We start from the raw sequence: 24867 nt of genomic DNA on the forward strand, positions 1-24867 counted from the left end.
ATGTCACTCACATGTAAATGGGCCTCATAAAATAAAAAGGAAATACACTGCTTGCACATGGGATGTCTAGCCCTCATGCGTCCAATCCTAGCGTTTCAGTGCAGCCAGAGTCACAAGTGCTGCGTTCTGTCAAAGTGTATGGCAGGCTGAAATACGCATTCATTGAGGCAGGCCTGACCACTGTACTGAGTGCTGCTCCTGTTTAGGGCCCTTTGTGTACAGGGACACATGCCAAAAACTCAGAATACCCAAAGGCCTTTGTCTTCCAATGCACAGTTGTGTAGATGGCAGGACTACTCAGTACAGAATCATAGTTGTGTAGATGGCAGGACTACTCAGTACAGAATCACAGTTGTGTAGATGGCAGGACTACTCAGTACAGAATCACAGTTGTGTAGATGGCAGGACTGCTCAGTACAGAATCACAGTTGTGTAGATGGCAGGACTACTCAGTACAGAATCATAGTTGTGTAGATGGCAGGACTACTCAGTACAGAATCATAGTTGTGTAGATGGCAGGACTACTCAGTACAGAATCATAGTTGTGTAGATGGCAGGACTACTCAGTACAGAATCATAGTTGTGTAGATGGCAGGACTACTCAGTACAGAATGCACAGTTGTGTAGATGGCAGGACTGCTCAGTACAGAATGCACAGTTGTGTAGATGGCAGGACTACTCAGTACAGAATCACAGTTGTGTAGATGGCAGGACTGCTCAGTACAGAATGCACAGTTGTGTAGATGGCAGGACTACTCAGTACAGAATCACAGTTGTGTAGATGGCAGGACTGCTCAGTACAGAATCACAGTTGTGTAGATGGCAGGACTACTCAGTACAGAATCACAGTTGTGTAGATGGCAGGACTACTCAGTACAGAATCATAGTTGTGTAGATGGCAGGACTACTCAGTACAGAATCATAGTTGTGTAGATGGCAGGACTACTCAGTACAGAATCATAGTTGTGTAGATGGCAGGACTACTCAGTACAGAATCATAGTTGTGTAGATGGCAGGACTACTCAGTACAGAATCATAGTTGTGTAGATGGCAGGACTGCTCAGTACAGAATCACAGTTGTGTAGATGGCAGGACCGCTCAGTACAGAATCACAGTTGTGTAGATGGCAGGACTACTCAGTACAGAATCACAGTTGTGTAGATGGCAGGACTACTCAGTACAGAATCACAGTTGTGTAGATGGCAGGACTGCTCAGTACAGAATCATAGTTGTGTAGATGGCAGGACTACTCAGTACAGAATCACAGTTGTGTAGATGGCAGGACTACTCAGTACAGAATCACAGTTGTGTAGATGGCAGGACTACTCAGTACAGAATCATAGTTGTGTAGATGGCAGGACTGCTCAGTACAGAATCATAGTTGTGTAGATGGCAGGACTACTCAGTACAGAATGCACAGTTGTGTAGATGGCAGGACTACTCAGTACAGAATCATAGTTGTGTAGATGGCAGGACTACTCAGTACAGAATCATAGTTGTGTAGATGGCAGGACTACTCAGTACAGAATCATAGTTGTGTAGATGGCAGGACTGCTCAGTACAGAATCATAGTTGTGTAGATGGCAGGACTGCTCAGTACAGAATCACAGTTGTGTAGATGGCAGGACTGCTCAGTACAGAATTAAAGCAAACATTCATTATTTTACAGCTTTTCAATTCTAAGATGTGATGGCTGCACTTGTTTTCTTTTTTTAGGGCCAGTTCGCACCACAACACTGTACTCCAGATCATTTCTACTGTAAAGCGTTGAGCAAACTGTTGGCGCTATATAAATCCTGTATAATTATAATTTCTGATGCATGTTTTAATGCACCCCTGTGTGTTTTTGACACGTTTCTGGCTCCATTCCAGATACTTTTTTCACTGTACTGGGGATCGTTGCATTTTTCTGCATTCCAGTACAATACAGTGCAGGAAAAATACAACATATCCTTTTTTTCTGGAACTGGACCGCGCCGGTGGGCCATTGGAAACCATATACTTTCTATGAGTTTGAGAAAAAAAGTGCTGTGACTGGGCACTTAGGCTTTCTTTCCTATATTTTCACCTAATGATCCTGCCAGTAAGTCTATTGTTTTTCCACAGAAAAATCTGCCCAGCAGATGTAGAAGTTACAGGGCTGGGCCATTAATTAAAAAAAAAAAAACAGTTGCTGTAAAATATAAATTATTAGCAGGAGTTTGGCTTCAGTTTCTTAGTGTATCCAAATCTGCTAATGCATCTAAAACTCCCCTCCCCCAGACTGACAATGCTGATCTCCATAGGTGTCTCTGTTGCTCCTTCATCCACAGTGGGGACGCTGTAATATAGGTGGTGTGTTTCTGGCCAGACCATCAGGTGAAAACAGAGAGGGGAGCTAAAAAAAAAAAGAAACTAAAGCAGCCACCACATCTAAGGACTGGTAAGTTGAAATAGATGACATTTTAGATTGGGTTTAATACCGCTTTAAGGCCCGGTGTATTTCAGACTGCCATAAACTGTGACAGGCTGCAATCAGTGGGCCATGACAGTGCGCCTGTGCCTCCCGGTGCACTGAAACACTGTGGATAGACGCCCCTGTGTGCAAGCAGCCTGACTGTCCAGTGCTGGAGCACTTCTGAAATGACCAATCAGTTCGGGGTGATAGGGGGAAGTGTCACAAAGATGGCGACAAAAGGTGACAGCTGTTGTTTTCCTCCTTTCCTGGACTTTAGATGAACTTTAAACCTAAAGAGGTTATTTTACCTTAATGTGTTCTCTGCATTAAGGGAACAAAAATAATCTCTTCACTACCTATCCAACCCACCCCTAAACACCCACCTCCCGGCCCTCTCTCCGCGGTCTCACAAGAGGCTTAGAGCAGTGGGAGACATAGGCACCTGACAGCTGGAGGGAGCAGGGGGTGTGGCTTACCAGTGCAGTGTGTCTATGGACACACACAGCTCGGCTTGGGAAGGTGCAGATCCATTGGTGCTCCAATCCAACATGAGGGACTGTCAAAGAGGAGGTAAAGGACTGTTCTCTACAATATTGTTGCACAGGGTAGGTACTTATAACCTTTTTAAAGAAAAAAGTAAACCATAACTTTTTGCTTTGGGTGGCTATTCCAGTGCAGTCCCACCACAGGACAAGGCAAACTGCCTGATCTCCCGTGTGCCCGGTTCACAGCACTGTGTGGCAGGTCTGCACAATACGTACTACATGCACTACTATATCAGCACAGAACAAGGCACCACTTCACACCTCGCCGTGCCCAATTGTGCTTTATGAAATGTCTGTGTGATTGCTCAATACACTGACAGTGCCGTGATTTCTACACACTGCACACCAGCCGCTGCATTACAACCCGGAAACCATTACAGCCATGAAAGAAAAGTTACCCAATGACACCCATCACCAATCCTGAGTGAGCGTTGAACTTGACTGACCATGTCAGCCATGGGGGGGGGGGGGAGGTATACATACACTGGTCCTATTAGAAGGTCAGGGCAATCCTGAGTAGATGGGGACAGGTCTATATATAAGGGGAAATGAGAGTGTAACCCTGAGTAGATGGCAGGCACAGGTTTATGTATATGTAAGGGGGGAGATCAGAGTACAATCCTGAGTAGATGGCAGGCACAGGTTTATGTATATACAAGGGGGAGATCAAAGTACAATCCTGAGTAGATGGCAGGCACAGGTTTATGTATATATAAGGGGGGAGATCAGAGTGTAATCCTGAGTAGATGGCAGGCACAGCTCTATGTATATATAAGGGGGGAGATCAGAGTGCAATCCTGAGTAGATGGCAGGCACAGATCTATGTATATATAAGGGGGAGGTCAGAGTGTGATCCTGAGTAGATGGCAGGCACAGATCTATGTATTAGATGGGAGATCAGAGTGTGATCCTGAGTAGATGGCAGGCACAGATCTTTGTATTAGATGGGAGATCAGAGTGTGATCCTGAGTAGATGGCAGGCACAGATCTATGTATTAGATGGGGAGATCAGAGTGTGATCCTGAGTAGATGGCAGGCACAGGTTTATGTATATACAAGGTGGAGATCAGAGTACAATCCTGAGTAGATGGCAGGCACAGGTTTATGTATATACAAGGGGGGAGATCAGAGTGTAATCCTGAGTAGATGGCAGGCACAGGTCTATGTATATATAAGGGGGGAGATCAGAGTGCAATCCTGAGTAGATGGCAGGCACAGCTCTATGTATATATAAGGGGGGAGGTTAGGGTGTGATCCTGTGTAGAAGGCAGGCACAGATCTATGTATTAGATGGGGAGATCAGAGTGTGATCCTGAGTAGATGGCAGGCACAGGTCTATGTATATACAAGGGGTGAGATCAGAGTGCGATCCTGAGTAGATGGCAGGCACAGCTCTATGTATTAGATGGGAGATCAGAGTGTGATCCTGAGTACATGACAGGCACAGATCTATGTATTAGATGGGTAGATCAGAGTGTAACCCTGAGTAGATGGCAGGCACAGGTCTATGTATATACAAGGGGGGAGATCAGAGTGCGATCCTGAGTAGATGGCAGGCACAGATCTATGTATTAGATGGGTAGATCAGAGTGTAACCCTGAGTAGATGGCAGGCACAGGTCTATGTATATACAAGGGGGTAGATCAGATTGCGATCCTGAGTAGATGGCAGGCACAGCTCTATGTATATACAAGGGGGTAGATCAGAGTGCGATCCTGAGTAGATGGCAGGCACAGCTCTATGTATATATAAGGGGGTAGATCAGAGTGCGATCCTGAGTAGATGGCAGGCACAGGTCTATGTATATACAAGGGGGTAGATCAGAGTGCGATCCTGAGTAGATGGCAGGCACAGGTCTCTTACCATATCCACTGGCACCGGGTTGGACATGCTGAGCAATGGCCGGGGCTGGGCGCTGTGTGTACGGAGGGTGCTCCTACTAGATCCAGGTCACTGGGCTCTCAGGCTGGTCAGGGTGAGCGGAGTTCCGCTGTGGCATGGGCCCCTCCGCACTGCTGGGGAAGGTGAATGGTGTCGGCTCCCTCCGGTACTGCTGGCGGCGGTCTGGCCTGCCCCCTCCGTGGGAAGTTTCACTCCAGAGGCTGCAGGGGGGTGAGGAGGTGACCCGGGAGAGGAGAGCGGAGCGGAGGTGACACCGAGCCCCCAGGCAGGCGACAATCCGAACACATAGAACTCCGCAGGATCTCAGTGCGCACATACACACCCCTCCCGGGCACCGTCACCACGGGCTCTTCGTCGTCGTCACCGGCTGGCTCAGTCCGGTTGCCCTTCCGCGCACCAGTCACCAGCTTCTCCTTCCTGTCATCGTCTCTCTGGCATAAACATGGCGGCCGCGGAGAACGGGGAGGAGCTTGCTGGTGGGGATCCGTGAGACCACGCCCTCCGCATTAAGTGGCGCTGGACTGAGCCGTCCCCGCTGCGCACTGCGCACGCGCCGCCTGCTCTGCCGGAATCTGCGGGGCGCCGGGAGTTGGTGGGTGACGTGATGGCGTGTGTAGTGTCAGAGCCGAGCCGGGGGACCCCTGGAGGACGGACGGAGCAGAGGGCAGCTGTGTGTCATCCGGGGGGGAGTGCAGAGTGTTCCTCGCAGCCCTGCAATGGAGGCCAAATGTCGCAGGATCTGTGTGACTCCAATGCAGCTGTGCGACAATGTTTACATGTCTGCAGAATGGGCTTCATTATAGTGACACCTGAACTGTCACATGGGGGCGGGGGCAGCTGACGTCATTCTGCTTGTTACTCAGATAGTGAAGCGTTTGGATCAGCATGACAGTCAGGTAACCAGCATTGTCTGCCGCAGAGATCAGCAGGCCTTAGGTTCGTCACTGCCCACCAGGGAAATTCTGACATTTTGCACATATACATTAACATTGCATTTTGTTTTTACAAAATCACTTAGAACCCCCAAACGTGTTAAATGTTCTGAAAAAAAGGCCCTGGAGAATAACATGCTGGTTGTTGTAACATTTGCGCAGCCATTTATCAAACGCAAATATGCAGTAAAAAAAAAATACTTAAAGTGGCTCTAAAGGCTCAAGAGGTTTCTGCCTTCATGTATTCTATGAATGTGTGCAGTGGACCCCTTCCCTGCCCAGTCCTCACCTGAGCCCCCTCTGATCCAGCAATGTTCGCGACATCCTCTGTTGTCCGGAGACTCTTCCTCCTTATTGGCTGAGACAGCAGTGGTAGCTGTCAATCACAGCCAGTGAGCCAATGAGGACAAGGCGGGGCCGAGGCGCAGCTCTATGTCTCTTATGGATGCATAGAGCAGCAACTTGAGGACAAGCATGTAGTGGTGCCCCCTGGGCAAGCGGCTTTTCCTGGAGCCACTGCTTGAGAGGAAGAAGCGCCAGTAGGGACCCGAAAAGAAGAGGATCAGGGCTGCTCTGTGCAAATCCACTCCATTCTTGTTATTTAAAAAAAAAAAAAAGCTTTAGTGTCACCTTAAGTCTTAAGTGAATTTTTTTGCACACAAACAATACGATAACCAATTGTTTGGTAAAATGCAAAACCGATGATGTTGCACCAAGTAAATCGATACCAAACATGTCAAGATTTAAAATTGCACATGCCTATGCTGGGGTGGACTGACAACTCATGGGGCCCCTGGCCAATAGGGGATCATGGGGCCCCTCTGTCCTTGCCCAAACTCAAAAAAGCCTATGAAAAAGGTACCAGGGGCATCTCATGGGGCCCCCTACTGACCCCGGGCCCTTGGGCAGTGCCCGAGTTTCCAAATGGTCAGTCCGCCCCTGTGCCTATGAAATGGTGACCAACTACAGCACCTACAATTATCTATAGGCGATACTTTAAAAACCTTTACAGGTTATCAGTTTAGAGTTCAAGTCTACAACCCCTGCCAAAAAGTATGGAATCACCGCTCTTGGAAAATGTTAATTTAATTTTGTAGAAAAAAAATCACAGACTTGCCTCAAAACTACTAGAAAGAAATCAGCGCAAAGAAGTCCCAAAACCCTAGTGTCAGTAACCATGTTCTAAATCAATGTTGGGAGTCCATATAGCACTAGGGCAGGGGTGGGCAACTGTGGCCCTCCAGCTGTTAGTGAACTACAAGTCCGCCACAGTTGCCCACCCCTGCACTAGGGCAAGCTCTTGAAGCTGTAGCAGGCTCTGAGTGAGGGATCAGCACGCAATGCTATGCGTTTCGGGCATGCGCAAGGCCACTGGGGGGCAAACGTGCTCCTTTCTCAAGCAAAGGCTTGTTGCATTACATGCTGGTCCCTCCTACGTCATGACGCCAACACTGCGCTCCAAGGTGCGGTCCACTGCCCTTCATCGGAGACACATACTGGCCGGCTTTTCTCCATCTTCAGTCTCCCTCAGCGTGCGTTGCAGTTGCCTTGGACTTGGATATCATCCCTCTATTCTATTTCATTGATGAGCCTCTTTTTAACCTCCATCATGTGAGTGGCTTTCTTATTAAGAAATAAACGTCTTTCATACTGCACTTAGAGGCGCGTTTCTCCTTTTGTATGCCTACAAACTATTTTCATTTAACATTCCAACCTTTTGGCTTTAACTGCTTCCCACCTGGCCACTCCACATAAACGGCCAGGTGGGAGCTTCACCATTCTGAATGGACGTTCAGGAATGTCCCTCAGAACATGCGCGTGGTCGCTCTGCTGCGTGTTCTCAGTGTGCCTGTGTCCCTTGGACACAACGCAACACCGCTCGGCAGAAGAACCCTCTGATTGGCCCTTCTGATCACATGATGGCCGTGTCAGTCACAGCCGTCATGTGATGTCAACAAAGCTGCCACTCAGGTGAACTGCTCTGCCTCTCCTCACACAGAGCCCGTGAGGAGAAGTAGATCTGATCTGCGAGTTACACAAAAGCACATCGCCCTGTCCCAGTATCAGTGATCCACATCTGTCACAGTGCCAGTGATCCACATCTGTCACAGTACCCATGATCCACATCTGTCACAGTGCCAGTGATCCACATCTGACAGTACCAGTGATCCACACATCTGTTACAGTGCCAGTAATACACATTTGTCACAGTACCCGTGAGCCACATCTGTCACAGTACCAGTGATCCACACCTGCCACCGTACCCATGATCCACACCTGTCACCGTACCCATGATCCACATCTGTCACCGTACCCGTGATCCACATCTGTCACCGTACCCATGATCCACATCTGTCACCGTGCCCGTGATCCACATCTGGGTTCCACATCTGTTACAGTACCCATGATCCACATCTGTCACAGTCCCCATGATCCACATCTGTCACCGTACCCATGTTCCACATCTGTCACCGTACCCATGTTCCACATCTGTCACCGTACCCATGTTCCACATCTGTCACAGTATCAGTGATCCACACCTATCATGGTGTACCAGTGCTCATCCACATCTGTCATGGTGTACCAGTGCTCATCCACCTCTGTACCAGTGATCAACATCTGTCACGACCTACCAGGGTCAAAGCCACATCTGTCACAGTGTACCAGTGTTCAATATCTGTCACAGTGTACCAGTGTCAAATCAACATCTGTACAAGTGAACATCAAAATGCCTAAAAAAATTATAAACAAGCAAGGAGGCTTTCCAGATACTGAGTATGACCGATGAGAGTAGCGGTGAACTCTCTTTGTCAGACTCAGATTCTGAGCCAATTGAAAGCAGTGGGTCAGCAACAGATTCTGAGGAGGAGAGAGTCCAAACAAAGAGGTTCAGGAGATCTGAGGAGGAGAATACATCCACCAGTACCACAGTGACAAGTACATGCAGTGCAGCACTCCCAGAAGATAGCAGCAGAATGGACTTGGGGTGTAATGTTTGGTATGTACATGCTATGTGTTAGAAATATCGTATAAATGGAGAACTTTGTGTAAAAAAAAAATACACTTTCATTTTCTTTCCACATTTTCTGAAAACTTGTGGAAAAAAATGACATGTTCAAAAGACTCATTATGCCTCAAAGAATATACATTGGGGTGTTCGTTTTCCAAAATGGGGTCATTTTATAGGTAATTCCATTGTCCTGGTGCTCAAAGGCCTTCAAAAATGTGATAGGTAGTCAGGAAATGATGTGTAATTTATGCCTCCAGAATGCCTGTAGGTCCTACTTGGATGTTGGGCCTCTGTATGCGGCCATGCTGTGGAAAAGTCTTCCACATGTGGTATCCCCATACTCAGGGGGAGCAACAGAATGTGTTTTGGGGTGAAGCTGCAAGTATGCATATGCTGTGTGAGAGGAATAACCTGTTAATATAACAGTTGTGTGAAAAAAAACAAATTTTATTTACTTTCTTCATTTTCCAAAGAATTGTGGAAAAAAATTACAGGTTTAAAAAACTCACCATGCATCTTACTAAATACCTTGGAATGTATACGTTCAAGAAAAATGCGTTTTTTTTTTTTCAAATTTGTATATCTTTTTTAATTTACAGCACATAAATTAAAAAACCCAGTGCTAATTAAATACCACCAAAAGAAAGCTCTATTTGTGTGAAAAAAGGACAGAAATTTCATTTGGGTACAGTGTTGCATGACTGAGTAATTATCATTCAAAGTGTGAGAGCGCTGAAAGCCAGTTATGAAGTACGTCGGACTGTCTACTTTGCAAAAAGTGGTCATTTGGGGGATATCTGTACTGTTCTTACATTCTTGGACCTCAAAAATTAGATTGGCTGTCAGTACTTCAGGACTGATACATTTTCAGATATATCCCATAGTTTATGAACTCTATAACTCTCCTACAGACTAAATAATAAATACTAAATTGGGTTATTTTCACCAAAGACGTAGCAGAATACATCTTGGCCTAAATTTATGAAGAACAATTATTTATTTGCAAACTTTTATAACAGAAACAAAGAAAAACGTGTTTGGTTTTCAAAGTTTTTGGGGTTTTTTTGTTAATTTAGCACAAAATAAAAATACCACCAAAAGAAAGCTCTAGTTGTGTGAAGAAAATGATAAAATTTTAGTTTGGGTACAGTGTTGTATGACTGCGCAATTGTCATTCAAAGTGAGAGAGCGCTGAAACCTGAAAATTGGTCTGGGCTGGAAGGGGGTAAAAACTAGAACGAAAACTAGTCAATTGCAACTGTTTTTGCAGATCAAGCAGAGGGAAAAAAAGGAATCACTCAATTCTGAGGAGAATATTATGGAATCATCATGTACTCTGCAGTTCTAAAACAAACATCTGCATCAGATTACATCTGCTAATTAGTCTGCAGTTAAAAAAAGAGTGCTTGCACACGTGGTGAGCTGTTGCATCAAGCTGATTGACATGAATCATGGCTCCAACATGAGAGATGTCAGATGAAACAAAGGAGAGGATTATAAAACTTCTTCAGCAAGGTAAATCATCACGGAATGTTGCAAAAGAAGTTGGTTTTTCCCAGTCAGCTGTGTCTAAAATCTAGACCAAGTACAGATTAAATGGGAAGGTTGTATAAGTGAAGCGTACTGGTACATCAAAGTGTCAAGATAGCAAACTTAAAGCACTATGCCTTGAAAACAGAAAATGCACAACAAAACAAATGAGGAACAATTGGGCAGAAACTGGAGACAACGTCTGTGCCTGAACTGTAAGATATTGTTTAAAGCAAATGGGATTTACATACAGAAAAGTCAAACGAAAACCATCATTAACACATAAACAGAAAAAATCAAGCTTACAGTGGGCTAAAGAAAAGCAATCATGGGCTGTGGATGGTTGGATAAAAGTGATATTCAGTGATGAATCACGAATCTGCATTGGGCAGGGTGATGATGCTGGAACTTATGTTTGATGCCGTTTCAATAAAATGTATAAAGATGACTGTCTGAAGAAAACATGCAAATGTCCACAATCATTGATGATATGGGATTGCATGTCAGGTGAAAGTACGGGGGACACAACAGTCATTAAATCTTTAATAAATTCACAAGTTTATATTGAGATTTTGGACACTTTTCTTATTCCATCAATTGAAAAGATGTTTGGTGATGATGACATTTTTCAGGACGATAATGTATCTTGCCATAGGGCAAAAGCCATGAAAAATTCTATCAAGAAAGACATATCGGGGTTTATTTACTAAAGCTGGAGGTGCAAAATCAGACTCACTTCTGCATAGAAACCAATCAGCTTCCAGGTTTCATTGCCAAAGCTTCATTGAACAAGCTGAGGTTAGAAGCTGATTGGTTTCTATGCAGAAGGGAGTCTGATTTTGCACTCTCCAGCTTTAGTAAATAAACCCCATCATGTCAATGGCATGGCCTGCAAATAGTCCGGACCTCAATCCAATTGAAAATCTATGGTGGAAATGAAAGACAAATGGTCCATGACAAGGCTCCAGAGGTGGTGCAACAAAGTACTAGTGGTGTACTGTAGTGATTTCTTTATAATTCAATAATATTTTCCTTAGAATTGAGTGATTTCTTATTTTTGTCCTCTGCTTGATCTGCAAAAACAGTTGCAATGGACTAGTTTTCTTTCTTTTTTATTTTTTGTTTCCTAAAGCCAGAAGGTCAGAATGTTAAATGAAAAGAGTTTTGAGGCATGTCTGTGATTCGTTTTTTTTCTATACAAACAATTGAATGAACATTTTCCAAGAGTGGTGATTCCATACTTTTTGCCAGGGGTTGTATGTAAACCCTCACCTTGTAAAACAACCTACTCAGTTTAAAATAGAAATGAAAGGCAAAACATTTGTACAGGGTGCAGCAACATAACTTCCTTTTTTGAAATGCGTGCCATTCAGGCTGTAGCGGCCATAGCGGGGCGGGAGTGGTCTCAGGCGACAGGCATAGTTCTAAAGTTTTTGTTCTCTTCCAGGTCAGTCATCATCATGCGTTGGAACAGTGAGCTGCGTGCGTTTGCCGTAGAAGCCTACTTTTCGAACAGATTTTCTGTGATCGCAACTCAACGCGCCTTCCGACATCGCTTCAATGTAGCCCCGTTGGGCCGTGTCCTGGACCGGAAATCAATTGTTACGTGGGTCACTACGTTCAGACAAACCACAAGTACGACAAGACGAAGAGCTGGAGTCCCTCGACCCATCAGATCACCTGAGAACATCGAAGCAGTGTGAGCTTCAATCTTGCGATCCCCGCAGCGTTCTGCGCGCAAACATGCGTCTGCCCTTGTACTTTCGGAAAATTGCCAACATACCCGCTGCTATGCTGGTAAGGGTCATGAAAAACGCCAGAAATCGGCTTATTCAGTGTATGGACAATGGGGGGCGTCACCTACCTGATATGATTTTCAAAACTGTGTAAAACAGAACTTTAGATATGTACTACATTATTAAAGACAATAAAAACAATTCTGATTCATAAAATGGTTTTTATTGCGTTTTGAAAAAAGGAAGTTATGTTTCCCTGTATATAGAAAAAAAATGGTTTAAATACTTTTATTACCCTTTTATATAAGTGTTGACATACCCTCTGTTCTTAGCTGTATAGGGAGCTCAGAGAGCTAGGGGAGGAGAAACAGTACCACGCTGGTCTTCTCAGTAAATGGCTGTGCCACAAGTCTGATCATTGGAAGAGAGCGGGCTGAGTTCCCAGCACAGCTAGAGAACTGACCATGCTGTGTTCTTATGCCTAGTGTGATCAGTTTTTATTAGGAAAGCAGAGGGACTGGCAGTAACACCAGGGATTTCACACATAGGAAGCAATGCATAGTTACATGAACTCCATGAGCTGGCAAAACACTACAACCAGAGGTCTGGGGAACCCTCATTGAGTTGGCTCCTACATTTGTGGGATGAAGGGGTGGACAGTGTTGTTTTGTTAGGCAAGGAAGCAGTGGCTATGGGAGTGTTAACCCATGATCCACAATTGTGTCAGGCCATGTGAAAAGTCTGGTAGTTTACTGTGAATTTTTCACTGTTAGACCTTGTGAGAGATGGGATTGTCCAAGTATACACTAATTCTAGTAATCTGAAAAATAACTACTAATGGAGAACGATAAAAGAAGGTATTTCCAGGTTACGTAAGGTGGGTTGTATAATCGGATTAAATAAGTTTTCAGAATGGATGGGTCCAGATATGGAACCCTTTACATCTGCTCTGCACTCTGCAGCTGATGAAGCCTGCAGGGCTCCTTTACTGTCCTTCTTAGGGGATCTGGGATTAAATAGCAAAATTCATGAAGCCACTACCCTCTTAAGTCAGTTGGGGGAGCTAGAGGAGACTAAAACAAAACCTGTTAGGGCAGTAGATAAGGTCAAGGCTAGACAGGAGGAAAACAAGCAGGAAAGAACAGAGAAGAAAGGAAATGTGGGAGAAAAGACCGGAGGTGAAAAGCTAACCAGGTTAGTTATCTTTAGGAGACAAATGTGGGAGGACTTATTAAAGGCAGGAGTACCTAAAGATGAGATAGATGGGATTTCTACTTTAGAATTGCTTAAGAGGTGAAAACAGTTAGTGGGGAAACCTGTCAGGGCTAGGAACACTACTCCAAATGAATATAACAACCAAGATTTAGAAGAAACAGAACAGACCCCTCCTGTTAGCCCCAAACCAATTCCGAACACTGCACATGAACCCAAATCCTTTTATCCTGGGGAGGAGTTTGAGAGACTCAAAAGGGGGACTGGGAAGTTCCTTAGACCAAATCCAATATGCGCCTGTCACTGTATGGTGGGGAAAGCCATTTTCTCTTTCACGTGATGGCTTTAATTGATACTGGAGCTGAAGTTACACTTTTGCAGGAAAATCCTTCCCATCACAAAGGAGAAGTGATTCATGTAGAAGGTTTGGGAGGGCAAACCACAACAGCAGTTAGGACACAGATGAAATTGGCTATTCGCAAGGGATGAGGATGTTGGACAAATGTTTTGGTATCAGAGTTACCCGAAAATAATCTTGGGATGGATGTACTTCAAGGTCAGTCAGATCAGACTGAACAGGGTACATTCACATTCTGGTATCTGATAAAGTGTATCTGGTTAGGGCGGTGAAGGCTATGGTCAGAGGTCATGCGAAATGGACCCCTGTCTACATTCCTTCACCAGAGAAGCCAGTCTGTCCCAAGCATTATAGACTTCCTTGAGGCCACAAAGAAATTGGGGAGACTATTCAAGACCTGTTGAGAGTAGACATCCTTAGACCTGCTGTAAATCCTTTCTCATCTCTAGTGTTCCCTGTAAAGAAACATGATGGGACATATAGAATGACTGTGGATTACAGAGGTCTAAACAAACTGGCACCTCCATTGAAGTCAGCTGTACCTGATATGATCTCCATCATTGAGAAAATTGCTAAGGAGGCAGGAGAATATCATGCTGTGATAGACCTAGCTAATGTTTTTTTTTCGATTTTGATATACCCGGAGTGTAAGGACTAGTCTGCCTTTGTGTGGGATTGCCACCAGTGCACTTTCACTGTCCTTCCACAAGGCTACATTTATTCTCCAATGATCTTTCATGGACCAATCGCCCAAGATTTAAGTACCCTGAATCTGAAAGTCGCTGTGTTTCACTACCTCAATTACATCATGAATTCTAGGACAAAAGAAGATGTAACTGAAGTACTGCACCTGCATCGAGAACAGAGGCTGGGCTATCAACAGAGACAAAGTCCAAGGACCTGCCACAGAGGTGAAATTCTTGAATGATGTGGACTGGGCAACAGAGGAAAATTCCAGAAACAGTTGCTCAAACTATCCAGGCACTGTGGCCTCCTACTACCTAAAAGGAGGCAGAAAAGTTCATTGGAGTTGTGGGATTCTGGAGATCATTCATCTCACATCTTGGACTATACTGAGGTCTATATACCATTTTACCAGGAAAAAGACTGAGTTTTCATGGATTTCAGAGCAGCAGACCACATTCCTTGCTGCTAAAGAAGCTGTTTTGCAGCATCAGGGATTGGGACCTATGAGAGAAGGAGTACCATTTCAGCTGGATGTAGTGGAGCAGGATGGTACCATATCTTGGTGTCTGTGGCAGCCAAATGAAAAGAAAGGATAGAGAGCAATACCCATTGGATTTTGATCCAAACAACTGACAGGGGTAAAGAAGAGATACACGCCTCTAGAGAAGTATCTGGGGCCTACAAAGCACTTCAGCATGTAGAGACAATTACAGGAAAGGACCCAGTCACCTTCCATGCTGCATTGCCAATAGCAGGATGGGTGAGAGATAATGGACTGACCACTAGGGCAACTGTAGCTCAGAACCAGACACTGATGAAATGGAAGCGGTGCCTTCGAGAAAGAGGGGGTATTGCAGCTGGGATGTCAGAGACATTTCAAAACAGTTGTCAGATCTTGTCACTTTTACCAGCACCCAGCCAGAAGAAGAAATTTCTGTGCTGCAGTCATCCCCCATTCAAGAGGCTCCACCTTTTGAGTCTCTGTCAGAAGACATGAAAGAGTCAGCATGGTTCACTGATGGTTCAGCTTTAGTCACTGGGTGTCAATGGACAGCACCATCCTAAATCCCGAGTACAGACACAGTCCTGCAGGAGACCGGAATCAGAGGGACCAGTCAGTATGCAGAGTTGAAAGCTGTAGCAATGACTCTTCAGGAGGATCCTTCTTCCCCTGTCGCTATCTACACTGACAGCTGGGCGGTCTTTTAAGGACTGACGACCTGGATGCCCACGTGGAAGTCCAATGAATGGATGGTTCATGTAAAGGTTGTGTGGGGAGGCAAGGAAGTCTGGGACTACATCTGAAAGGAGGCTTACTCCCACACCATAAAAGTGGGGCATGTTGACACACACAGGTGCCCGTAGTCCCAGATTTTGAAAACTACAACAGAGTGGCAAACAAAATGACCAAGGTGAAGGCAGTTGTGCCAACTGATCCTGTCTTGATAAACTTGGCCAACTGGGCCCACAAGCCTGCTGGACATTTGGGGCAGAAAGCAACATATGAATGGGCTCGGCAGAGAGGATTGCCCATATCCATGGACATGATAAAGACTGTATTAGGAAACTGTACAGTGTGTGGCGAAGTTCAACAATGGTCATTGCAAAAGTACTCCTCCGGGTCGATTAATAGGGGCGAGAGGCCTGCAGAGATTTGGCAGATTGACTTCATTGGTCCCCTGCTCTGTGGAAACAATGGATTGAGATATTGTTGCACTGCAGTGGACACCTATTCCAGACTTTTGCTTGTTCATCTTTGCAAACGTGCAGATCAAACTGCAACACCTCAACTGCTTCAGAAACTTAATGCTTATGGCTGTCCCAAACAAGTCCAAAGGGTTGATGGCTCTCATGTCACCAGATCAACAGTACAGCAATGGGCCAAAGATTCTGGAGTGTATTGGTTGTGCCATATCCCATACCATCTCCAGGCAGCTGGTTTTATTGAAATATAAACATACACCCACACACACACACACCATGGGGGTGCGATTGCGTCCTTACACAGGCAGTTCTGTTGTTAAATTCTAGGCCAGGGGTAGACAACCTTAAAGAGGTGGAGATTTACCTGAACAACATGGGAGAAAACAAAGATCACTGCCCACAGTGTTGCCTAGTGTCACTTCCTTGCATCTGATTTAAAGCTCTAGTTGCCGTACTAATGTGTTGCAATAGTGTACATTGCACGGCAATCATGGGTTTAAATCAAGTTGTGGAGCCTCCTCACTACCTGTAAAACACACTCGGATCGCTCTTCACAGGAGCAGCAGTGCCTGTTGCACTTGTGAAGGAGCCCTTAGTTGCATCCAGAAGCTGCACTCTTAGGGCTCATTCACATACTATAATGGTGGTAAAACCCTGGGGTTGAGACACGATTTTACTGCCCCCAATCCCTACCCGCTTTAGGTGCTGAGGCAGCAGCCAAACGTGTACACATGTCACAGCACTATTTAAATCCCCTGTTGCTTTTGGTGGGTGCTACCACATATCAATCGAGACCCATTCAAGTAAATGGGGCCACTCTGCAAGTGCCCTGTAACTGCATGCTTCTGTCGTGTCCAAGGGGTTAAAGAAGGTGGTGAGAAAGAAACACACCGCTGCCTGTGTAACCCGTTATTTGCTGAACTGCACAAGGCTGCAGGGTACTTGCAGAGTGGCCTCATTCATTTGAATGGATCATGCTTGGCAGGTGCTACACCCACCAACCATGACAGGGTGTAGGAGCCAGAACTATAGAGGAGACATTGGCTTATGCGGCTCTTGCTTCCTACTACAGCTCCAACTTTACAAGTATTCCCTCTGCATTGCACTTTGTTTGATGCTCTGGGATGGTGGGTCACCAAGCCCTGACTGTGATCTACCAGTCACCTGGCCCAGATCTACTGGTAGATCATGATCTACTGGTTGCTAACCCCCGTTCTAGGCCAATAGCCCAAAGTACACCACATGAGAGCATGGTGGGGGCTGGGGCACAGATTCCACAGCTGGAGTGCAGAGTTCAGTATTTGATTAAGGTTTCTGAAAGAACAGGGTTTAACAGGTACCAAGTTACTGGTTCCCATGACATAGAAACCACAAATGACATATCTGAAGCTGAAGCCTATCTAGGAAAAAGAGGAAATCTGGCAGGAAGGTTTGAAGTTATATTTGCAATGGCAGATGAGCTCCAAGAGAGTGGCTGGGACTCTGACTGGTTAGTGGATACTTCTCAGCAAGAGTGGAAAGTAAGACTCTATAACACCAAACCTTCCAAAATAAACAGCAATGATCTTCTGGGACCTATCAGTATATTTCCTCTCCTCCCTATCAATGTTTTTTGGGAGGATCTGAAGTGGATACAGCCAGGTGGAAAAGTGTTGGTTAGAGATCCAGGCAAGAAGTCAGAGGAGAGATTGTAGCTGAAGGGTCAGGGTCTATTGTGTATGTATTATTAGAAGGAACAGACAGTCCGCTTTGTTTTCCACTTCATAGGCTGCCTCCCATTTGATAAAGTGGCTTCATGATGGATAGAATGATTGAAGACCGCAAGAGCTGGAGAGCAAAGCCTTTGATGTGTTTCAAGTCTGGACTTGTTTATGATGAACTTTTGCTAAAGACTAAAACACCTTCTCAATGTCAGAAATATGGGAGGGCTTTGCTTCCAATTATTGTATAGTCTAATTTTTTGATAGTAATTAATTGATTTTCTATGTGGAGTCTGAGAAAATCAAGGGCGGAATATGTTGCATTTGATTATCTATCTATCTATCTATCTATCTATCTATCTATCTATCTATCTATCTATCCACACACACACACAGAGCATATGTGTACTGATTTCCTCAGACTGTCTTGGAGACAGACATCAAGTTTCTTGGAGTTTGAGGAGATGCTTCTCAAAAAAATGCAACTGGATACAATGGTAACATAGATACCATTGTTGAATTTCAGTTGACAGTTTTTAGTCTATTGTTCTGTATCCATGGTCAAACACAGCTTGACTTTTGGCATATATGGCCGTCTTGAGGTCGAATTGGAGAATGTTTTGATGCACTGTATTGTGAAAAAGGCCACACCAATGTGTGGATGGTAAATGTTTCAAATAAAACGCAACAACAGAAACTGATTAGGAGGACTCTAAGATGACTTGACACCAAGGAAGATCCCTGACAGAAGAAGACGTTTTTCCCCGATCTTCTGCAATTGTTGTAGAGTAAGCCTGGGTGCTTGCATTGTCTATGGAGATCGTGAACCCACACTAACCTGAGTTAATAACTTTTTCAGTCTATTACTATTGTATGCAGAGCATAGTTTTGCTAGGTAGTAGGTAGCATTTTGCTTGTTATAGGTACTGTATATCTGTCAGTCTTGTATTGTATTCAAATAATTGTAATTGTGTCTATGTATAGCATTTTCATTTAGTAAAAGCATATTAATACACTACGGAGGTCTATGTTTCCTTGCTTCTAATGCAAAGTAACCTTTACTAGACACCAAGCAAAACAACCTGTTTAATGAACAGTTAGACTCACCTGTAGTTTAATTCTTGTTAAGATTTTGTTGTCTAAAATTTAGGTTTGCTCCTAAGACTTTCAGTGGGGGGTATTTATTTTTTCAACATGGTCTTGAATGTTTGTTAGGAAAAATACTTGTGTGTGCAAATTAACCAACCTTGTTCGCAGTCAATGGCCAGTATTTTGTAGTATAGTGTCCCATAGAATAAAGTGATTCTGAAAGGAACGTTTTTCTGACAAATCTGTTCGGGTGTACATTTTTTTTCCTGAGCACTATGTATGTATGTATGTGTGTGTGTATGTATGTATATATATATATATATATATATATATATATATATATATATATATATATATAAATTAATAGCAGTGTGTTGAAAAAAGTGAATAAAGCTCAAAATCCTTCTAATAGCTTTTTGATTTAATAATCAAATTTCTTCATAGTTCTTGGCCAAGATGTATTCTGCTACATGTCTTTAGTAAAAGAAAAGTCCCAATATGCAGTTGTGTTCAAAATGATAGCAGTGTTTTGAAAAAAGGTGAATAAAGCTCAAAATCCTTCTAATAGCTTTTATTTCCATACACACAAATGCATTGGGAACACTACACATTCTATTCCAAATCAATACATGATATCAAATTTGTGTTGTTCCTCTAAAGAAATTGAAGAAAAGTGAATATTAGACTGTTCAAAAAAATAGCAGTGTTTGTATTCTTCTTTACAAACTCAAACATTCACTATATGAACTGAAAAATGTTTGAAGATTTTGCTTTCCTTTGAATCACTTAATTAATATTTTGTTGTATAAGCACTGTTTCTGAGAACTGCTGTACATCTGTGTTGCATGGAGTCAACCAACTTCTGGCACCTGTGAACAGGTATTCCAGCCCAGGATGATTGGACTACATTCCACAGTTCTTCTCTATTTCTTGGTTTTGCCTCAGAAACTGCATTTTTGATGTCACCCCACAAGTTTTCTATTGGATTAAGATCCGGGGATTGGGCTGGCCACTCCATAACGTCAATCTTGTTGGCCTGGAACCAAGATGATGCACGTTTACTGGTGTGTTTGGGGTCGTTGTCTTGTTTGAACGCCCATGTCAAAGGCATTTCCTCTTCAGCATAAGGAAGCATGACCTCTTCAAGTATTCTGATGTATTCAAACTGATCCATGATCCCTGGTATGCGATAAATAGGCCCAACACCGTAGTATGAGAAACATCCCCATATCATGATGCTTGCGCAACCATGCTTCACTGTCTTCACAGTGTACCGTGGCTTGAATTCAGTGTTTGGGGGTCGTCTGACAAACTGTCTTCGGCCACTAGACCCAAAAAGAACAATCTTACTTTCATCAGTCCACAAAATGTTGCGCCATTTCTCTTTAGGCCAGTCAATGTGTTCTTTGGCAAATTGTAACCTCTTCAGCACGTCTATTTTTCAACAGTGGGACTTTGCGGGGGCTTCTTGCAGATAGCTTGGCTTCACATAGGCGTCTTCTAATTGTAACAGTACTCACAGGTAACTTTAGACCTTCTTTGATCTTCCTGGAGCTGATTGTTGGCTGAGTCCTTGCCATTTTGGCTATTCTTCTATCCATTCGAATGGTAGTTTTTCGCTTTCTTCCACGTCTTTCAGGTTTTGGTTGCCATTTTAAAGCATTTGCAATCATTTTAGCTGAGCAGCCTATCATTTTCTGCACTTCTTTATATGTTTTCCCCTCTCCAATCAATTTTTTAATCAAGGTACGCTGTTCTTCTAAACAATGTCTGGAAGGACCCATTTTCCTCAGAATTTCAGAGAGAAATGCACTGTAACCAGCATGTACAACATTTGCTGCCTTCCTACCAAAAACAGTGATTGATCAGGTTAGTGATGTCTGACTGCTATTATTTTGAACAGAACTGTATATATATGTGAGGGTTTACAACCACTTTAAATAAAATATAAATGCTTGTTCATTCTAGGTGCTACCGAAGAGGCTGCATTGCTAAACCCACACCCTGGTCCAGCAGGCCCCACCACTGTCCTCTTCTCCCTTTAGTAGGGACTCCTCCACTGTCAGAATTCACTGATCAATGATTGCAGCCTGCTGATCAACAAAAAAATGTTCCAAACATTCCTGATTGACTGAAGCTGATCGTTAGATTGATTTCTGTTGATTAGAAATGGCCATAGATGGATCACAATGATTTAGGGTGGCTCCGCTCTATGGAGGAGCATCAAGGCAACCTTTGGTCAACAGCACTGTTGTTGGAAAATGTAGTGTTAGATGTACACGCTAATTTGGATCGACTTGGCTAACAAATTAAAGCTGAACTCCAGCTTTTTAAGCAGTTACAGTAACAGGTATTTTTTCCTTTTTGGGTAAAACCTATATAAAAATCAATAAAAGCTGACCATTGTAAGCACCGCTGTCAGTGTCAATGTTGAATGTTTTTTGTTTTTTTTTGGGGGGGGGAATTTTTTTTCACAAAAGGGGGATTTTCAATATGACCGCCTCCAGCTTTATGTTATGCTTTGGCTGATCGGGGGGCACAACTGCCTGTTTTTACTGACCCTTGCCATCCATGTAAATTTGGCCTAACAATCATGCTTTTGCTGGACAGCTTGGTCGTATAAAGGTTCAAAATAAAAGACTTACGGCAAGGTCATCAGGTGAAAAATAAAGGAAAAGAAAGCCTATACAAGATAACTAAAGCAGCTATCACATTTTTGCTTTTGGGTTTAGATAACCTTTAATATTTACCCCAGTCAATGCTTTCTGATTGCACAGGTGGCAGACATCTAAGGCCAACTATGTGCACAGGAGGCGGATTACACGTGTAGGAGAAATAACTGAAATTGTGCCGCAATGTAAATAGATATCAAAGGCTTGACACACAAGAAGACCCCTTTCCTTTAATAAGAACAGATTCTGCTACTGTTCTGCTCTCATTCATATGAAGGATAATCACTTGTCTTCTCAGCATGCGTCAGTGTAGTACCTTCCTGTCATTTGAGCACTCTATAATTTACATATACGCATGTAGCCCTTAGGCTGAAAACCTGGCCCACCTGAATCATAATGTTCTTCAACATGTAAAACATTAGTAGAAGAGGCGGGGGTTCCTTTATGTTATATATATCGTGTTTACTATGTAGATTACTGATATTAGATGCATCTTAAAAGAGAAAAGCCTTTATCTCTAGACTTCTCTAAAGGACTGGGTTATATAGCTGTGAAGATATCACATTTTGTTTGACATATATGACTACAGCTTAGATCATCGGTCATTTTGGATAAAATAAGAGAATGAAAGGGTAAGTCAACACAAACCAGATATTCTGCATGAATCTTAGAATTTGTTCCCTTTGTAATCTGTGATATGTTTTGCTGTCTCGCTGTCTTGATCAGTGTGGTAAAGCTGCTCTGAAAATTCCCTCAACTCTTGGAGTGTGAGCCTTCCAAGGTAATGTATTTTTATATGCTGCATGCAATCCACAGGAAATAAATGATTATTTTGAGTAGAGGTCATTTTAAAGCCATTCTGTTAAGGTCCATCTGCACGTATCTTCTCTGAGTCACTGTGGTAATGCACGTGTTACATGCGTTAGCATGTTGTGGTGCCAGCACACTAAAACCAGCCATACATGGATCAAAATTCATCTGGTTCAGCAGACTGAATGTAAGGACAGGCTAGTTCTACACAAGTCGATCTATCGATCAACTTGTGTACAACCAGCCTGTTGGAAAATTTTCTTAGACAGCATGGCAGGCTATAGATGGTGGTGCTGATCAGTGTACTCTGATGGAGGGGAAGTTTCCTCGCTGTCAGAATACAATAGTGCAGCAGGAAGGATTCCCCCATCCACATCGAGGATGCGCTGCATGCCCCACAACACACAGTAATGTGCTGCCATTTGATGTGGTATGCTGTTTTGAAAAAATGCTGCAGGTTTATTTTTTGTTCTTTCTGGTGAATTGACAGTCTGTTCATTTCAATGGGATGCCTTAATACAATGTAGGTTAATGCATGACAAAACATTAACACAATGAACCAGAACAGCAAAGTGTGAATTTGCCTGTAGCGTATGCAAATGTTTTAATCTAAATGCACTAAGGACAGGCACCAAAAAAATGCCTGCTATGAACATTCAAATATTTATTATTTCTAAAGAGCAGTAAATGCATTTTAAAAAAAGAGTCCCCACTGACCTCTGTAGCTGCAGGCAGTCCTGAATTGTTGATCATTAAATTTGCAGTAGATTTCCTCTGTGGTTCAGCTTACCCCTACCAGTAGGGAGTTGGCAACCTGCTAGCCTTTCATTCCTCAAGTACTGGTTCACACTGAATGCAACTTTGAAATTGTGCTACTTCACTTTAAGTAGCTCTATTTTAAAGCCGCAAGTAAGTGCAATTTCAGGGGCGACTTGCTTGACATCCGTGTGGCTTCATGCACAGATGTCTTTGCAAGTTGTACCTGAAATTGCTGAAAATAGTGCAGGAACTACTTTCAAAATCGGTGCAACTCCAACTGCGTTTGAACAGTTCCATTCCCAGCAATAGGGTGTAACTTGTCATGCGATTTGGAACGGTCAAATTGCATGACAAGTCACACTAGTGTGAACCAGGGCTAATGTAAACACTGAACACATACACAGGAAGAGGGGAAAACAGAATGCTGAGACCTAACTTGAACAATTTCAATCTATTTTAAAATTTGAGGATTAATAACTCCATCATGGATGCAACTGTAAAGGTCAGTAGACATGTGCACGGCAGAAATTTGTGTCTTGTTTTCGATGCATTAGTTCATTAAATAATTTAATTTTGTCATATTCGTTATGTTGACCCGATTTGTGTTTGGAATTTGTTTAGTATCTTCAGCATTGGTTTCATGTTATCGTTGGTTCGGGTGGATTCACAAAATGTAGCAGTTTTTCTGGAAGATTGCTTTGTGTTCGATATATCTTCGAATAAGACAGATTCGAATTGGAAGAATTCAATATTTTCAGATGCTAGTCCAACTCACCAAGAGAAATGGCATGCGCTGATTGGATCCAAATGAACAAATGGAATGAAATTCGGATCCACTTGTTATCCGAATCTGATTATTGCACAAATTTGAAAATTGAATACATTTCTCCATGAGCCCAAACTACTATCGCATCATGTGACATCATCCGAATGAAATTAATGCATTCTTTAATTTTGTTATAACTTTTTTTTTGGATTCCTTTAGATTCATTACTATGTCCATTCAGAAAATGAAATTTGCGGCCCAAAAACAAATCAAATCAGGGCAGCCATTCGGTACAGGTCCTGGAAGCTAGCAGTGATAACTGTAACAGCAGTGACTATTACAGTGATTTTTCCATGGGGATCTTCCAGGTATGACACATGCATGCTTAAATTGATCCAGGATGGACCAATGTGACTATGCAAAAATATACAGTACATACCTAAACTTCAGGTTAAGAAAAGTATTTGCATGCATACATCTTTTGGTGACTAATGTTTTTTCTTCAATTTCCAGTTAAGTGGAAGACCTTCTATATTTGCCTGTTGTTACATAATGTAAGAACAAAAGTCTCTTGCTAACTCCACACTTGTGTGGCTGTTAATCTTGGATCTGTGCTCCCACACATCCCGTGAAGTCTATAAATCCACAAAAGCAAGAATTAGACTGCACCGGTGTTCCAAACTCTGTTGTAATCCACAGCTTTAACTTCTGCATCCCAGATAAGAGACCAAGATCCTTTTACAAAGCCTGTCTGGCCCTAACAACCACTTTGCTCTTTGCTTTTTTCAGACAGGCTCTGCAGGAGCTGTGGAGGATTACATTAAAGTTTGGAACAATGGTGTCCACTTCACCCTTTCTTTTGTGGATTTAGGTTTTCAAAAGGAGTTTCAATATTTGGACCTCATTGGTTTTGTTGGCTGTAAAATAGAAATATGAGAATGACGTGAAGGAAAGAGATAGTCAAAATACAAGTCATAGGTGAAACAAATCATTTTACAATGTGGTTATGGCTTACTGC

The 24867-nt window shown here is 43.3% G+C and overlaps 1 protein-coding gene and 1 long non-coding RNA gene across 2 annotated transcripts in view; one reads left to right on the top strand and one right to left on the bottom strand.

The window, feature by feature from the left end:
- LOC149442398 (ubiquitin-like protein 3) overlaps positions 1 to 5372 on the bottom strand; it is a 256509-nt gene extending 251137 nt beyond the window's left edge. The window contains exon 1 of the mRNA XM_089656143.1: positions 4846 to 5372. Within this exon, the coding sequence (XP_089512269.1) occupies positions 4846 to 4872 (27 nt within the window). The 5' untranslated portion in view covers positions 4873 to 5372. The remainder of the gene's footprint in view (positions 1 to 4845) is intronic.
- Positions 5373 to 5429: 57 nt separating this feature from the next.
- LOC149442399 (uncharacterized) lies at positions 5430 to 12308 on the top strand. The gene is made up of 2 exons (XR_016307197.1): positions 5430 to 5780; positions 11804 to 12308. It is a non-coding gene; the product is annotated as an uncharacterized LOC149442399 (long non-coding RNA).
- The last annotated feature ends 12559 nt before the right edge of the window (positions 12309 to 24867 follow it).

This window comes from Staurois parvus, unplaced genomic scaffold (assembly GCF_062004578.1).
Source record: "Staurois parvus isolate SC_StPar_1 unplaced genomic scaffold, SC_StPar_1.0 ptg000891l, whole genome shotgun sequence".
In the NCBI taxonomy this organism is placed as follows: Eukaryota; Metazoa; Chordata; class Amphibia; order Anura; family Ranidae; genus Staurois; species Staurois parvus.